The 18,356-nt window shown below is 40.1% G+C and overlaps 2 protein-coding genes across 2 annotated transcripts in view; both read right to left on the minus strand.

The window, feature by feature from the left end:
- The window catches only part of LOC109426789 (sodium channel protein 60E), an 820,640-nt gene that overhangs the window by 121,952 nt on the left and 680,332 nt on the right, over positions 1-18,356 (minus strand). Inside the window, exons 7-9 of the mRNA XM_062853525.1 lie at positions 10,011-10,117; positions 9,823-9,902; positions 9,611-9,702 (exon numbers count right to left, since the gene is read on the minus strand). Coding sequence (XP_062709509.1) covers positions 9,611-9,702; positions 9,823-9,902; positions 10,011-10,117 — 279 coding nt within the window. The remainder of the gene's footprint in view (positions 1-9,610; positions 9,703-9,822; positions 9,903-10,010; positions 10,118-18,356) is intronic.
- LOC115266360 (uncharacterized) lies at positions 14,040-16,616 on the minus strand. Its single transcript, XM_062849014.1, has 2 exons — positions 16,266-16,616; positions 14,040-16,198 (listed from the first exon to the last, which is right to left on the minus strand). The coding sequence occupies exon 2, from the start codon at positions 16,181-16,183 to the stop codon at positions 14,390-14,392; it is 1,794 nt and encodes a 597-aa protein (XP_062704998.1). The 5' UTR covers positions 16,184-16,198; positions 16,266-16,616; the 3' UTR covers positions 14,040-14,389.

The raw sequence follows: 18,356 nt of genomic DNA on the forward strand, positions 1-18,356 counted from the left end.
GTATTGGTTTGTATTCATCATCTACTCTTTAATACACTACTTAGCTATATTGAAAATCGACAAAAAAGTTCATTAAATACAAAATGTGAATTAAAACAAGCAGTTTTAAAAAGTGACCGATTTTGCGCTGTGAAAAAAGTGCATTCAAGATGGGTCACCTTTTAAGTAATTCACATCTTCTCAACGAAAAAACAGCAATATATAAGATTTGTTTCGTATTCATATGTGCTCCATATCCATACTGACATACTGACTGTCAGTAAACCAGAGCTAGTAGTAAACATTTTATTAATTTATTGGGAAATAATAAAAAAACTTTTTGATTTAAGTGGTCCAAAGACGACTTGAAAATCGATGTTTTTATTGAAAAGTTATCATAATTTTATGTTACAATTTTAGGCGTTCATTTCGCTTGATTGAAGTGAGTTATGAGATAGTCTGTAATAAAAAAATAAATAACTTTTAAATGCTCCTAGAATACGCTCAAAACTGAAGATGATCCATCTTGCCCCGCGGTCGTTTATATGGAGATCATATGGATTGTAACGCATGAGAAAAATGGCTAAAACTATTTTATTTTTTATTTCCAATGAGAGTGAATATTTTTTCAATCAATACCCTAAACCACAGACAAACAGACGTAACACTCTTCAAAACGGCTTGGCACATGCATTTAACGATCAATTCAAATATCATTTGATTTGCGCGATCGTTCCACCAGAGGCGCTAGTGCTCGATCGCTTTGACGTTTGCCAGTGTACACGTTGCTGAATGATGCAAACGAGAATTACAGGCAATTTGTGTAGTAGTGTGCGTGTCAGCAAAACGTCAAATCGAAATCCATCATGGCTGACAGTGTCTCGCGCGGTTCTACCAACAGGTGGCAGTGTGCTCATCAAAATGACACCGGGCAAAAGTTTTTGATGAATTTCCTCTAAGAGTTACGTCTTTTTGTCTGTGCCTAAACTGTTGTACATATATTCATGCTGGTCACCTAACAAAATTATTAACATAATCAAAAAATGAGTAATGCGCTCGAAAATGGCGCTGGCCCATCTTGCCCCGCCCCTCCCTAAATATTGAAAAATTGTTGACGCACGGTCTCATACACCTAATCTACAAGAAAGTGAACAGACTACAATTTACATAGGGATCACGAAATTTTGCGTCTAGATTTGGAAGATTCGTTGCTGGTAATTTGCTGATTACTTATTTATTATTTGCTCTTTTCCGGCAATACCATTCAGCTGGTATATCCGAAATAGACCTAAAACTTAATGTACTCGTGAATGTTACTTTCCGTAACTCACGTGGTTGGCCACCACCGTCAGCACAACGCTAAAGCTGAGTACAAAAAGCGAGGTTTTTTCAACGTGTTGTTCAAAAAAAAAACAACAGCGCGATCGTTCGAAGTTTAAAAAAATTGAGAATAATTTGTGAAAAAATACCACTTGTTTTGGTGGGACTCGAACACACGGCTCTGTATTGCTATTCCAGTGCTTCAATCACAGAACCATTCACTATTATTGAGCTCAGCTTAGCAAAGATGCACTGAGATTCAACTGAATAAGAACTTGGGACACTCCACTTATCCTCAAAAGTGCCATTTAAGCAACCCATACATTTTTGGATAGGAAGCGAGCAGCTACATCAATCAATCCACCAGATTATTATAAAGATTTGGGTGATGAAAAATTGTCCACCAGCTGGTTGGATGGCCTCATATGCCCAATCTACAAGAAAGGGCACAGACTGGAGTGTGCCAATTACAGAGGGATTACCCTTTTAAATTCGGCGTATCACGCAAAAAAAAATCCGTTCCGATATACGTGCACTCCCAATCACGGCAACGGAAACAAACGGGAACATTGCATAGCAACGATAACAACAATAAGAAATATACACTGTGAACTAGATTTCACGTTTTCTAGAACGCCCATATTGACAGCTGGAACTAGTTCCAGTTTACGGTGTAAATTTGCTTGTTCTCATATTTGCGTTTGTTTGTTCCAGGGGACTGTTATGGTCTTCTTGTTTTCTTACCCCGCATTAAAATTATGCTGCTGTGTTGAAAGATAGGTTGTCAGCTTGAGCCCTACGCTTGAGCCGCTGTTATGCTGGCTACGAAAACATTGCATTGCATTGGTGGGATAGGGATGCCAATTCCTTGGTTTGTTCACGTTTATCAGAACGGTTTTCTGAGCGTGTATAAGATACTGTCGCGTGTCCTGTTCAACAGACTGCAACCTCTTGAGGAGTCCTTCGTCGGCGAATACCAGGCTGGTTTTCGTGAGGGCCGATCAACGAAGGATCAAATGTTTGTCCTGCAAATGATCCTAGATAAATTACGGAAATATAACTTGCAGACTCACCATCTGTTCATTGATTTTAAAGCAGCGTACGATTCAGTGAAAAGAAACATTAAGCTTTGGCAGATAATGTCAGAACATGGTTTTCCGGCGAAACTAATTAAGCTGATACGCGCAACGCTGGGTGGATCAAAATCAAGTAATCGGATCGCGGGCGAAGTGTCTACGTCGTTTGTGACCTTGGATGGATTGAAGCAGGGGGATGCTCTTTCAAATTTATTGTTCAACATTGCACTCGAAGGAGCGATTAGGAGGTCAGGCGTGCAGAGGAATGGCTCTATCATCACACGGTCGCACATGCTCCTCGGTTTTGCGGACGATATTGATCTCATCGGCATCGATCGTAGGGCAGTGGAGGAAGCTTATGCTCCTCTGAAGAGAGAGACAGCGAGGATAGGCTTGACGATTAACTCTACCAAGACAAAGTACATGATAGCGGGTAGGGGCATCTGGGGTAATACGCACTGTCGAGGCAAAACGCACCCCCTTTGATTTTCAGGGATTATCGGTTTTAGAGCTTTGAAACCTTATCAGTCTAATAGAACGTCTTAATAAATGAGCATCTCGAAAATTTTACATATCTGCGTTACGTAATTAGTGAGAAAAATAAATAAAATTGAAAAGCACGATTCTGATGTAATTTTCCCGATCGTTTGTCGAATGATTTGATGGTGAAAATCGACCATACATCTAATGCTGTTGTGTTTATTCAGTTCATTGAGGGCAATGCTAAGCATAAGAAAAATAACTTAAACAGTAATCTACGTAAATTATATGTTTTAAACTATTTTATTTTTTGCTATTGATTGGGGCAATATGCACTCCATTCGTTGGGGCAAAACGCACCTATAGAAAACAAGCTGTAATCATATCTATGAGTGCTCTGTAAGTAATCACAAACAAAATTGAGCTATTGTTTGTCTTAAAACCTTATAAAACATGCATTTTGTCTAAGAAGTAAAAAGATTTCTAAACTCGACGGTGCATCTTGCCTCAATGTTGTGGTGCGTCTTGCCCCTTTGTTTGAGTGCATCCTGCCCCATTGTTGTAGTGCATTTTACCCCGAGCAAGGGTGCATACTGCCCCGCATAAACATACGAAGCCGTAATGTTAGTCTTTACAAAAAACGTTATTTTCAAGAGCTGAACTGTATTAAGGCTGAAATTTTGTTTGGTTTCTCTTAGAATGAAAGTATATGCAATGAATGCATGCATTAAACCAATAAATTATTGCCTTTTTATATGCATTTTGACGCATCTTCCTTAAGTGGTGCGTATTACCCCAGAATCCCCTAGATAGTTAGGCAATGCCATTGTCTCATTTTCCCTTCGCGCGGCAGGCACGAAGATACTTCATGTCCAAGATATCGAGGAAATTTCTATTGACCAATCCAAATTCCTATGTGGTAGTGGTTTGTGTTCAGATTTCCCGTGTTAATCTATCTGTAAGAACTTTGTAAACATCTTTTGTTCTCACGTATATGGATAGGCTTGCATTAGGTTTCGTGAGACATTTTTTGGACAACTCAATGGCGAAATGTTTCCTAGATATTCTAAATTTCAACCACAAGGGGCTCAGAAATCAAAATCTCAATCTCAATAAAGCGTTTTCCCCAAATAACAAAAATTGTCCTGAAATTGCTGTCTGATGAATTCACATAGCATGCACTAATTTAAATTTCATTCATTCAGTTTTGCGCTCATATCTACAGCAACACGACACACACGTTCGGGTAATAGGAAATTCCATGCTAGCAGAATCTGAATAGAAAACCAAGAGACTCAACCAAACCTAACGGCATCCATCGGTTCCCACGGTTTTGCTTTCCGGTGCGATACCAGGGACTCGCTCAAATTTGCATCGCAAAGCGCCCCTTTATTGCACTAACTGAAATGACAAATAAATAGAAAACATGTCGGTAGCTTTGCTGCAGCTAGTGCACCTTCTAGTACAATGTTATACATATAGCTAGAGCAGAGTCCCACATCGTTTTCCAATCTTTCGAAAGAACCGGGAGCGCTCTTGTTTGTGCAGGAAGGCGAGATGCTGTAAAAGTCTAACCTCGTACCAGCTACTGCATACAAGTTCATACGCACGGTGCAACCACACAGCTCGTTTAGAAGGATATAGGGGAGAATGTTCGTGATCGTTCTAGTTCCCAGATATTTCGTGTTTTATCAAGTTGCAGTCAAGCGATTAAAAGTGAACAACCATGCGTCTCCATCTAATTGGGAAGCATTTAGTTGATTAACCGTTATGTGTCCGACAAACTTTTTGCTTTTTTTCTACACCGTGCTTTTTAAATGGGCGGTGGGTACCCGGGTACCCTGTCGGCCACATAAGGGTTAAAACATGTTTCTTAACCATAAATTGGACTTGATGTAAAACAGCTTTTCAATATTTGATAATATTGATGCGTGTAAAACATGTAAGATATTTTTATGGAGAATTCACACCAAAATACATATGAAAATGAAGAGACATAATGAAAATACGAAATTCTAAAATTAATGGAATGATAAATAAATAAATAAATAAATAATATACAGTCAGTGTACAAACGTGATAAATTTACGTGAACCACAATTACACAATCGTCGTTCGATTCATGATGCGCTGGTTCCCCCTAACTTACAACCCAACGAAGCTGTGATTCCGTGCTTTCATTCCGTGTTTGCAGTCACTATTTCAGAGGTCGTTCGGTGTTGTGTAGACGATTAAGGGACGGGTCTCATCGTTCAACAGACCGTGGATGAATCCTAGCTTGTGATAGATTTAGACTACCACACCGCCCGTCTGACTTGGAGATGCAGGCAGGTGAATCGACCAGCGACATTCAGCTGAACCAAAAGCACCTCAATAGACCACGAATGTGCCATATGGAGAGTGCACTACTCTGGCGGTTGAGAACGATTGGTAGATGTTTGAGTTCCAATTGCTTCGTTTGCTCATGACATGCCCCTTATTTGTTGGTTGTGGGTTCGCGTGGGTATGCAATCGATGATTGGGCTTCATCTCAATAGAACATATCAATCAGCGTTACACTATTCAATTGATATAAACTCTGATTGGTCGATGTCAATTAAAATTTGCATCGAAGGTAGCATTCAGTTTGATGGATCGTCCTCGGATTGGAAAGCTTCGCCATCAATCAGTTGGCACCTATTTAATTGAAACAGTTGTTTATCAATTGTCACCTTGGAGCGATTCAGATCGATTTCAGCAGAAACAATTTTGAACAAGTTGTTAAAGCTTCAGAAGAACCTTTTTTGGTTTCCCACTTGTAAGTATTTCTTTACAATGTCTTTTGTGCATCTCTAACTTCTTTAAAGTACTCCTCCACGTAAAATTTGTACATGATAACGTCAAAAAGAGATGATTCATGATTTTCAGTCAATACTTAAAAACCAATTTCAAATCATTATTGTAATTGATTGGTATTAGCGAAAAGGAACCTGTATTAAGCATAATGCTCCCATTCCATCTATTTTCGAAATACGAAGATAATAAAGGTATGTTGAATGGAAAAATTAAAATCTAGGGTTGTAAAATGTCACAAAAATGTCATTTCATATTTTGTCCATTTCACTGCCCCTAGTAACTAATATGCATCTCCGATATCGTTATTTTACCATATCTAAACATGATGGTTTGTATTAACGGGTGGAAATTTGCGCTGGGAATGATAGAACTAGAAAATGTCATATGACATTTTTCCGTGACATTTCCGTGACATTTTACAACTCTGCCCGGAACAAAGCTTTTTCAATCCATATTAACGACCGAAACAACTGCAAAATATTTGAAAACGATTTGTTGCGTCCCCGTATTCCATATTGCGATTCAAATTTGTATGGGATTTAGTATGGGAAAACATATTTGTTCGCTTTTTTCTCATAAGGGGCCCTTTTTTTCCTTAAATATATAGTCGATGACATTGAAATATATCCCTGTATGTGCCCTGTATCGAAGACCGCAAAGTGATCCGACTCTTGTGGCAAAATTTAAAGCGTTCAGAAAGTCTGATGGTGCTTAGCATTCAATATGTAAAGGAATGACATCAATAATCAAAACTCAGTTTTTGGCCTAAGATACCAAGCAAATAACTGCTTTCACGAGCGTCGGATTACTTTGCGGTCTTCAACAAAGTTCTTCGATACATCCTCGACTTTACTTGAACGTCATCAGTTACATAGTTTTGAACAAAAAAAAGTCAACTTATGAGAAAAATGCAAAAAAGTACGTTTTTCATACAAAATATCATTCAAATTTCAATCGTAATGCAGAATACGGAGACACAACCAATCCTTTCCAAGTTTTGTATAGTTGTTTTGGATTCTACAAAGAGTCGAGAGTTCCCAGTTTGAAAAACAACACCCATCGCCGGTCACTTCATCTTTACAGTCATCGAAGAAAGGAAGGAATGTTAGTTCAACCATTATTCGTACTAAAGATCGAATACACCTCTTCTAATTGTTCATGGTCATCTCGGGAAGAATCGTTTGTTAGTAGGGTAAGATAAGGTGTGAATATGAGAGCTATCTCTATTTGGTAATGCGATCAGTTAGTTACATAGTAATACGCTCTGCACTTTTTTACGTAAGATGCAGGGATGCCAGATAATTTTTCGAAAAATCTGTATCACTATTTTCAAAAATCAGTATCCTCTTCAGTACTCATAGCACTCATTCCATACGGAACTCCTGGAGTAATTTCGTAAGGTATGAGTACTACGATTTCCTGTAAAATTCATATAGGCCTTCCTTGAGGAATTTCACCAAAAATTTCTCAAAGAATTTCTTCTGGGTTTCCAACTGCTACAGGAATTCAGTAATAAACTCCTCAATGTTTTCATTAGAAACATATGAGAGAGTTTCTCCATGAACTTACGGATGAATCGTTGAGTAATGTGCAAATCTTTGAGGAATCACAGAAAAAGTTCTTGGAGGAATATCTTAGAGAATTCCCGGAAGAAATCAAAGGAGAAATACTGGACGAAGTTCCAGGAGGAATCCCGGGAAGATATCCTGAAGAAATATAGCAGGAATCTGAAAGGAACTCCTAGAAGAATTCAGTAAGGAATCTCGAAAAGAACTCCTGAAGGAATCCCAGGCGGTTGAGTCACTGAAGGAACTTCTGGATGAATCTTAGACAGAATTCTTTAAAAAAATCTCAGAAGCAAATCCTTGTAAATCTTAGAAGAAAATGGAATCCCAGAAGGAATTTTGGGAGAAACCGATGAAGAAACTTCTGGAGGAATCTCAGAAGAGTCCTTGAAATAAGAAATCCCAAAAGAAGCTCCTCAAGGAATTCCAGTAAAAACTCCTGGAGAAATCCCAAAAGCAACTCTTGATTAATATTATAAGATAATCCTGAGGGTCTCCAGGTAGCCTAATGGTTAAGGCTATGGATCGCCAATCCAGAGATGGTGGTTCCCGTTCCGGTCGGGAAAGTTTTCTCGACTCCCTGGGCATAGTGTATCATTGTCCTTGCCTCACAATATACAAATTCATGCAATGGCAGACAAAGAATGTCCTTCAATAAATAGCTGTGGAAGTGCTCAAAGAACACAAAGTTGAAGCGAGACAGGCCAAGTCCCAGTGGAGACGTAGAGCCATAAAGAAGGAGAAGAAGAAGATAATCATGAGGAATACCAGAAAGAACTCCGTAAAAAACCTGTGAAGGAACTTGTGGAGGAATCCTCAGAACCTAAAAAGAAGAAATTTCAGAAGGAACCCGACGGGTAGTTCTGGATGAATCATATAAAAATTTCCAGGATAAATCCAAGAAGAGACTCCTGGAGGAATTTTGGATCATTTTATTCGGAAAATCACGGAAGGATTTTCTGAAGAAATCTCGGAAGAAAATCCTGAAGGAAACCTGGGATTCCTCAAAAGAGAAATCCTTGTGGGATATCTCAGGAAGATTTTTTAGAATTCCCCAATGAATTTCTCCAGGAGTATCTTCTAAAATTACTCCAAGAGATCTTTCAGAGATTCCTTCAGGAGTCCCTGCTGTGATTCCGCTTTCTGAAATTCCTCGAGCAGTCCTTTGAGGATTTCCCAAAGAGCTTCATCTGGAATTCCTTTTTTAGGATTCCTCTATTTGAGATTTCTCTAGGAGCTCTTTCTGGGATTCCTCCATATTCCAAAACTCGTGAAGGAATCCTGAAATTCCTGAAGGAATCCTTGGAAGAGTTTTTAGGGAAATCTCGAAGAAGTTTCGGTGGGAATCTTGAAACGAATTCTTTCAAGAATCTCAGAACGAAATATTGGAGGAATCCTGGCATGCATTCTTGGAGGAATCTCAGAACGAATTCCTCGAGAAATTATGGAACTTCCAGAAGAATCTCCGATGGAATTCATGGAGAAATTTGGGAAGGTATCTCTGGAGGAATCCATGAATGCCTGGAAGAACCCTGAGACGTTTCTCAAATCATCTCAGAAACTCATAAACTCCATTGCGAATCCTAGTAATAGCTTCCTGAGGAATCACAGAAAGAACTTCTGGAGGAATTCTAGGAGGAATTTCTGAAAGATTATCTGAACCAATTCCTGGAATAACCTGTTAAAAGATTTCAAGAGGAATCCCGGAAATAATCCCTGAGAAATCTTGGATGAAATTGATAGAGAAAACGAAAAATTCCTCCTCCAGAAGGGGATTCCACAGGAATTCCATCTGTGATTCCTCCAGAAAATCCTTCGCCTTTTCTCCACAAATTTGTTCCAAAACATCTCCAGGAGTTTCTTCTGGGATTCCCTCCGGAGGTTTATTTTAGATTCCTTCAGAAGTTCCCTCTGGTGTACTTATGGTGTCAGTCATCCTTTATTGTTTTCTATATCGTAGTCGATTTGTGACTCTGACCACATGGCTTCGAGGCTTTACAAAGATGAAGCTGATGGCCCTTGTGATGGTGTCACTTTCATCATTCAAATACCCCCAAATCCAACTCCACTCGTTAATTCAATTCAACGCAGATTTCCTTTTTAATGAAGTTAACCCGCTCAGCAAATAAAATGCCATTTCGTCACCAAATTGAGTGATTTAAAACCATCTGCATCGCCATCTGCTTCCACGATCCGGACCGGGTGTGCGTGTGTGTGAATGTTGTTATTCGATTAACACATATTTTTTTCCTGTGTGTCGGCGTTCATCGGGATTTTAATTGAATTTCGAACTTAAATTTTTCGCTTTCCGCTACCATATGTGTACAATATGCGCATGCATGTTTATATACATACCGGGAGGACAGTGTCGCGCTCCGGTCAGATTCCCGCACAACAGAGGCATATCCTCGTCGTCGATGAGCCAGTTCTCGGTATCGTTTACCCACCTGTCGGTTGAAATACAAGGCGAAACAACAAAGAGAAATATGTTCATTCATGAATTGAATTTATTTTTTCGGAAATATCCGACAGTCGATCGAAACCATATGTGCGATATTGGTACGTACATTCGCCATTCCTCGTGGGTAACGTTCCAGCCTTCGGGAGGATTTTTGACACATTTGTTACGTAGCTCGCCCATGTAGACCTGAGGACGAAAACACAAAAAAAACGGCCGAGAAAAAAACGGCAAGGGAAATTTGTTTTGAGATAAGTTTCTGATATCGAGTGGCATTTATATTGATTTCAAAGTTACCTGCAGGGCAAATAGGGCGAACACCATCAGGCAGAATATCGTCAGCGTCATGACCTCTGCCAGTTGTTTAAAGGAGTGCAGCAGCGCATTGATGATGGTTTTGAGACCTGCGGAAACGGAAATCGGGATAAATATTTAATCACATTGCGTTCCACCCGATTTGGTATTCTTAAAATGGATAAGGAATTTTTGGGTATATAGTTAGGATAAATCTTACGCAGTTTTAGATGATCGGAACCCATCTTAAGGCGAAACTGGAAGCATTTCCTCACTTTTTGGTTTTTGATTATGGATGGATCAAGGTATCTTCTGATTTTTTTTTGTAGTGGAAAATGTTTTTCGTTTTTGCAGAAACCATTTTTGAACAAAATTTCACAAAAAATGGGTTCTGAAAAAATGGAAAACATTTTCCACCTCAAAAAAATTCAGAAGATACCTTGATCCATACTCTACATGTGCACGAAAACCGATTTTGAAAATATTGCTTCGTTATTTAATAAAAAATCAAAAACCAAAAAATGAGAAAATGCTTCCAGTTTTGCCTTAAGCAAAGTGCTCCCATTTTCATCGTATCGAAAACAAAGCTAAGAAGCGCTTTTTGTTTTGTTTTGTTTTTTTTTTTGTTAAGAGCGAGCATGCACGATAACAAAAAGAACGGAAACAGTCGGTGCTTAAATCGTCTGTTTTTGAAATAGGATGAACATAGGGACAGAAGCTGAACAATCAATATGTTTGATCGATGGAGACGCATGGTTACTGATAGTTTTATGAATTAGAACAACAGACGTAACACTAACAAAATTTCCATCGCCCACGGTTTTAACACAATGAAATCTCCGCAGTTGTTACTTTCACAGCCAGAGGCGTGTGCATAGTTTTTGTTCGCGTTTGATGTTTAACACTGCTGTTGACGATATTGCGAAGCTCAGTGCTTCGGGCAATATTATCACCAACTGAGCGATGATGTTTTAATGAATTTGTTCTAAGTGTTACGTCTGTTTGTCTGTGTTAGAACCCTCCCCATTAGAACCCTCAAATAGACTAACTTAAAAAACAAACTCAATAAAGTACCAAATAATCACTGAATTTTTTTAACACCCTAAGTACCGACAGGCAAAAAAACGTGGAACTGTTTTTTTGCACATCCATAGCTCAGCAGTTAGTGAACCAAATTTCAATCTTTTTGCGTTAACGGAATCCTACACTATCCTTGAGGGGTGTAGTGAAAGCCGATTGGAATTTCATGCAGCTTCCGGTGAGAACCAGGCGAAAACATTAGTTCCACATTTTTAACTTCTTCCGGTTCCGTTTTGTTCCCGGATTGGTTGTGAGTATCCTGTCTTTGTAGCGAGTTCTTTCGGAACCTCGACAAGATAGCAACATTCTGTCTTCGGCAAAGTTGTTCAGTACAACAACCACTTCCTGGTGATGGATTTCATAGTTCCGAATTTCCCCACCACGTGGCGCTAGTGTACATAGTGACTTCCGGTATTACTTTGGAGGGATATAGCACGAGATTGAAGCCAGATAAGAAGATGCAATCTTCGGCAAAGTTGTTCAGGACAACGAGTACTTCCAGGTTATGAAGAGCATAGTTCGGAATTTCACCACCACGTGGCGCTAGTGTACATAGTGACTTCCGGTATGACTTTGGAGAGAGATATAGCACGAGATTGAAGCCAGATAGGAAGATGCGATCTTCGGCAAAGTTGTTCAGGACAGCGAGTACTTCCAGGTCATGAAGAACATAGTTCAAAATTTCAACACCACGTGGCGCTAGTGTACATAGTGACTTCCGGTACAACTTTGGTGGGATATAGCACGAGATTGAAGCCAGATAGGAAGATGCGATCTTCGGCAAAGTTGTTCAGGACAACGAGTACTTCCAGGTCATTAAGAAAATAGTTCAATTTTTCACCACCACGTGGCGCTAGTGTACATAGTGACTTCCGGTATGACTTTGGTGGGATATAGCACGAGATTGAAGCCAGATAAGAAGATGCAATCTTCGGCAAAGTTGTTCAGGACAACGAGTACTTCCAGGTTATGAAGAGCATAGTTCGGAATTTCACCACTACGTGGCGCTAGTGTACATAGTGACTTCCGGTATGACTTTGGAGAGATGTAGCACGAGATTGAAGCCAGATAGGAAGATGCGATCTTCGGCAAAGTTGTTCAGGACAGCGAGTACTTCCAGGTCATGAAGAACATAGTTCAAAATTTCAACACCACGTGACGCTAGTGTACATAGTGACTTCCGGTACGACTTTGGTGGGATATAGCACGAGATTGAAGCCAGATAAGAAGATGCAATCTTCGGCAAAGTTGTTCAGGGCAACGAGTACTTCCAGGTTATGAAGAGCATAGTTCGGAATTTCACCACCACGTGGCGCTAGTGTACATAGCTACTTCCGGTGTGACTTTCGTGGGATATACCACGAGATTGAAGCCAGATAGGAAGATGCAATCTTCGGCAAAGTTGTTCAGTACTACGAGTACTTTCAGGTCATGAAGAGCATAGTTTAAAATTTCACCACTACGAAGATTCCTTCGAATATCCATCTTCTGCGATTTCTTTGAAAAATTCTTCCAGGGATTCTATCGGGATTCCTCCATTGATTTTTTGGAAATTCCTTTAGCAGTCCTTTCTGGATTATTTCCAAGATTTCTTCCGGGAAATCATATGAGTGATTCCATTTGGGATCTTTGAGTATTGTTTTGCAAATCTTTCCAGGGATTCAGAAGATTTTCCAGTGATATCTTCAAAAATCACCCAAGCATACCTTTATATTTTCTACAGGGAATTTTTAACAGGGATTCTGGAGTTCCTCTAGATGCCCGTTTGTATTTTCCTTCATGAACCCATCTTCTACCGCTTTCTTTCCCCAAGGGTTTCTTCAGAATTCCTCCGGAGCTTTAAAACTTCAGCGATTTCATTTCAAATCACTCCAGAGCTTCTTTCTGCGATTCATTTCCGATAAATTGTAGTAATTATTTCAGAGATTCATTATGATACTCCCGAATTTAGGAAAGTTTTTAAGTGATGCTTTCGGAATATGTTCTGCAGGGATTACTAAGTATTTTTTTTTCTTAGATTTCGGTGGCGAAGTCCTCGAAAGATTCCTTTAGAAATTTATGCAGAGATTTATTCTGAAATTCCTCTCCAGAGTGCCCGAGTCCGTGGCGCTGTTGATCGCATGTCCCCCTCTATTTGCGGATGGCCATGGGTTTGATACATTATTCTGGATAATAAATATGAAGTTGGAGCCAGAAATTTATTTGAATATCTTTGCTAAAACTTGTGTGAATCATCATTATGAGAATATCTTTCTGAAGTTTACATTTTTCACGAAAACAAAAATCTGCCATGAGATCAAAGCTTTTGCAATAATTATACTAAAACCTTGATTCTACTAGAACTGAAGGCGTTTCTCTACCTTGGGCATTCGCGGAAAGTATCTCTGAAGATATTCTTAGGGAATACTCTCCAAGTGGTCTTGGAATGATCCTTGCTCCTTGATCCTTGAACGTGGGAGCTAGACTCGTGCCTTTCTATATGGCTTCAATCTTGTGATACATCTCACTAAAGACGTATCGGAAGTCACTATGTACACTTGCATCACGTGGTGGTGGAATTCGGAACTATGTTCTTCATGACCTGGAAGTACTCGTAGTCATGAACAACTTTGCCGAAGATCACACCTTCCGGAAGTAGCTATGTACACTAGCGCCACGTTGTGGTAAAATTCTGAACTATGCTCTTCATGACCTGGAACTACTCGCAGTTCTGAACAACTTTGCCGAAGATCGCATCTTTCTATCTAGCTTTAATCTCGTGCTATATCACACCAAATTCATACCGGAACTAGCTATGTGCACTAGTGGCCATGGTGGTGAAATTCGGAACTATGCTTTTCATGACCTGGAAGCACTCGTAGTCCTTAACAGTTTGGCCGAAGATCGCATCTTCCTATCTGACTTCAATCTCGTGCTATATCCCACCAAGATCGTACCGGAAGTAGCTATTGATAAATCTGCATATACTGCTCAAAGTGGACTTCAACCTACAAGGCGGACACTACACTTCTGCGGAGGAAACTTCCTTACTTCAAACACTTCTTTCACGTTATATTAAAACCACTTGGAATTAGCTTGACTGTCTCGACTCACTGATGGACTTCGACTGACTTACTTTTATTTCATACTCGATGAGCGAACCGCTCTCTTCATCATTTTATCGAACGCACATATTCATTTGAGTGCCTAAATCTAAATCGTTTAACGGATACATAACAGTTCTTCCCTTTTTCAGAAATTGGATTAATCTAATTAATGCAATTGTAAATTTCAGATAACAATTATTGAAATAATTGAATGACCTATTCGCTTTCAGTGCGACATGCACCTAGCCTCTTCTTTGATCTAGTTTCGATAGGGCTTCTGATCATCACTTTCCTGTGTTTCGCCTGTCGTTCTTCCGATTGAAGTTGTGCTTCAGGAAACCCTGGGAAGTCTTGTTCTTCCTCGATAGATACACGTCGACGTTTCTGGTTATTTCTCACCGGCATAATCACCTTAGAGCGTCGATTCGGATGATACATCTTTTTTAGCTGACTTCTGTGTGCCGTCAAAACGTGGGTTCCTAACGCAATCATTCTGATCTCGTTGTCCTTTTTCAAAACAGCAATTACGGGCGAAGCCCATTCGCTCGCTTTTACCGGGGTTATAACGCCTTGTTCTTCCAACATATCCAGGTGTTCAAGAAACTTGTCCTTAATTTTGTAGGGCACTTGATACGCACGTTTGAATATTGGTTGATCGGGTTTAACTGTCAGTTCAGCCTCATACCCTACAATGGGATCTAAGGCTTGTTGCTCTTTGGTCGTCTGTTCAATGTTGTTAATGAATAGTTTTTTCCAATTTGGATAGAAAGCCTCCATCCAGTCCCTTCCAAGCAGCGGAATAAAATCCCTCTCACTTTTCAACACTATCATTGTGCTTTTGATTTCAAGGTCGTTAATGCACACTCTTACAGAAATCTGTCCCACTACTGAAAGCTTAGCACCATCTACCACAACTAACTTCTTTGTACAAGTCAAAATAGGAATGTGTTTAAAATATTTTCTGTAGAGGTTCTCACTCAACACTGCTACAGCTGAGCCAGTGTCGATTTCCATAGTGAGTTTAATGTTTTCAATTACTACCTCCACTAAACATGGTTCAGTAATGCTATTCACGCACGAAATTTGCATGCAACTGATATCTGACTCCGCACTAGAATCACGTAGCTTCAAACGATCGAATTTGCTGACTTGCTGTGATTCTACAACCTGTACCTCATCAACAAACTTTACAGCGCTTCTATTTTGCAATATGTAACAATTCCGCCTTATATGTCCCCTACGCTTGCAATAGTTACAAACTGCGTTACTGTGCGTATTGCGATCATATCTGTCGCGGCTATTATCACGCTCCCGACTGCTATTCTGCCTGGTAAATCCATTATTCCTACCCTGTCCGCGATCAAAACTCCTGCTTCTTGAACGATATCGGCCTGAATATCCAGCTTGTTGTTGGTTGTAATCATCGCCTTTCTTTCTGCCTAACCGATATTTAACAGACATAACACCTGCACCAGGGTTAGTACTTTCAACTTCTTTGAAACGCTGGCCCGCTAGTTCACTGCTTATTATTAACTTTTCAACCTCCTTCAGTTCGATATCATCCTCCGAAAGCAATTTTTTTTGTAAGTCCTTATCCTTCAACCCAAAAATCAATCTGTCTCTTATCGCCTCATTTTTGAACTCTTTAAAATTGCAATTTTCTGCCAATAAATTGATTGCCAACACAAAATTTTCTGTAGACTCATTTAGTCCCTGGAACCTATTTGCAAATTTATAACGGTACATTAATGCAGGTTCCGTTTTGTCAAAGCGAGCTTTAAGTTTTTTAACAATATCCTCATAAGATAGGGTGCTCACGTCTTGCTTAGGAAAGAGTAACTTGATTTCATCGAATAACTCGTCACCACCTAAGGACATGAACCAGGATGATTTTTCTTCATCTTTCACCTTGTTAATACGACAGAGAATCTCAAATCGCTCAACGTAGTTGGTAAAGGATCGGCCAGGTTGGTAGTGATCGATGGAACCAATGAGCCCAGAATTCGACATTTTAATATTTTATTCCTATAACGGAAAAGAAAAGGTCTTTCTTACTTACAGGAATTCAGCTACAATCCTTCGCTCACCGTACTATCTCACTAGGTATGCTGCTGCGCGAGTTGAAAATCCTCACTGCTCACTGCTCATGCAACGTTGAACTTCTCGCTCTCTCGCTGTCGTCATGCACTCTCAACCACCTGCTCACTCTCCGCTTCCAGCAACTAGCCTGATCAGCTCATGCAATGCTTGATCCCAGTACGCTACTGCCACGGGCTGCCGATCGTCTGTCTGCGCTTGACTCGATGAACTCACTCTCTGGAGATCTTGCTCGATCCCGATGTCCTCTTCCACGTAACGCACTCTTTACGTTCTTCCTAGTTATCACAGAGATTCTCGAACCGAGGCTGGCTAACCACTCGTTTGGTATCTTCGGAACTCACGATCCTAATTACCACACACGCTGACCTCACTTGCTACTGAAGGTAATTGAATATTCTATTGAGTATTGATGTCGCCGTAGACCAATGGCGTACCGATGAAAAAAGAGGCTGTGAAGAAAATTTAACAAAATGGTGTAACTATCGCGCCACTTAGTGATTTGTATGAGGTTCACAATACCAAATAGGCAAATATTAGCAATTTGTTAATTTGTTAGGTACTATTAATTCGCCCAACAGCACTCTAGTCTTTTCTGCGAAATGACTACGAGTTTCTGTCTGCGTTACCGAGTTTCTTCTAGCAAACAACTTCCAAAGACAACTCTTATGAATACTTACGTTTACTCACTCTAGAAATTAATTCCTGTCTGAGCTCGTTTACCTCGTCGCCAGTTGATAAATCTGCATATACTGCTCAAAGTGGACTTCAACCTACAAGGCGGACACTACACTTCTGCGGAGGAAACTTCCTTACTTCAAACACTTCTTTCACGTTATATTAAAACCACTTGGAATTAGCTTGACTGTCTCGACTCACTGATGGACTTCGACTGACTTACTTTTATTTCATACTCGATGAGCGAACCGCTCTCTTCATCATTTTATCGAACGCACATATTCATTTGAGTGCCTAAATCTAAATCGTTTAACGGATACATAACAGCTATGTACACTAGCGCCACGTGGTGGTGAAATTTTGAACTACGCTTTTCATGACCTGGAAGTAATCGTAATCCTGAACATTTTTGTCGAAGATCGTACCTTCCTGTCTGGCTTCAATCATGTGATGTATCGCACTAGCACTAGCGCCACGTGGTGGTTAAATTCTAAACTATGCTCTTCATAACCTGGAAGTACTCGTAGTCCTGAACAACTTTGTCAAAGATCGTTTCTTCTTATCTGGCTTCAATCTCGTGCTATATCCCACCAAAATCGTACCGGAAGTAACTATGTACACTAGTGGCATGTGGTGGTGAAATTCTAAACTATGTTCTTCATGACCTGGAAGTACTCGTAGTCCTGAACAACTTTGCCGAAGATCGCATCTTCCTATCTGGCTTCAATCTCGTGCTATATCCCACCAAAGTCACACCGGAAGTAGCTATGTACACTAGCGCTACGTGGTGGTGAAGTTGTGGTGGTGAAGTTTTGAACTATGCTCTTCATGACCTGGAAGTAATCGTAGTCCTGATCATTTTTGTCGAAGATCGTACTTTCCTATCTGACTTCAATCTTGTGATTTATCTCACTTAAGTCGTACCGGAAGTCACTATGTACACTAGCGCCACATGGGGGTGAAACTCCGAAATATGTTTTTCATCACCTAATAGTACTTGTAGTCCTGAACAACTTTGCCGAAGATCGCGCCTTCCTATCTGGCTTCAATCTCGTGCTATATCCCACCAAAGTCATACCGGTACTAGCCATGTAAAGTTGCGCCACGAGGTGGTGAGATTTTAAACTATGCTCTTCATGACCTAGAAATACTCGTTGTCCTGAACAACTTTGTCGAATATCGCATCTTCCTATCTGGCTTCAATCACGTGCTATATCCCACCAAAGTCGTACCGGAAGTAGCTATGAACACTAGAGCCACGTGGTGGTGAAATTCCGAACTACGCTCTTCATGACCTGGAAGTACTCGTAGTCCTGAACAACTTTTCCGAAGATCGCATCTTTCTATCTGGCTACAATCTCATGCTATATCGCACCGGAAGTCAAAATGTATACTAGTGCCACGTGGT

This window comes from Aedes albopictus, chromosome 2 (genome assembly GCF_035046485.1).
Source record: "Aedes albopictus strain Foshan chromosome 2, AalbF5, whole genome shotgun sequence".
Classification (NCBI taxonomy): domain Eukaryota; kingdom Metazoa; phylum Arthropoda; class Insecta; order Diptera; family Culicidae; genus Aedes; species Aedes albopictus.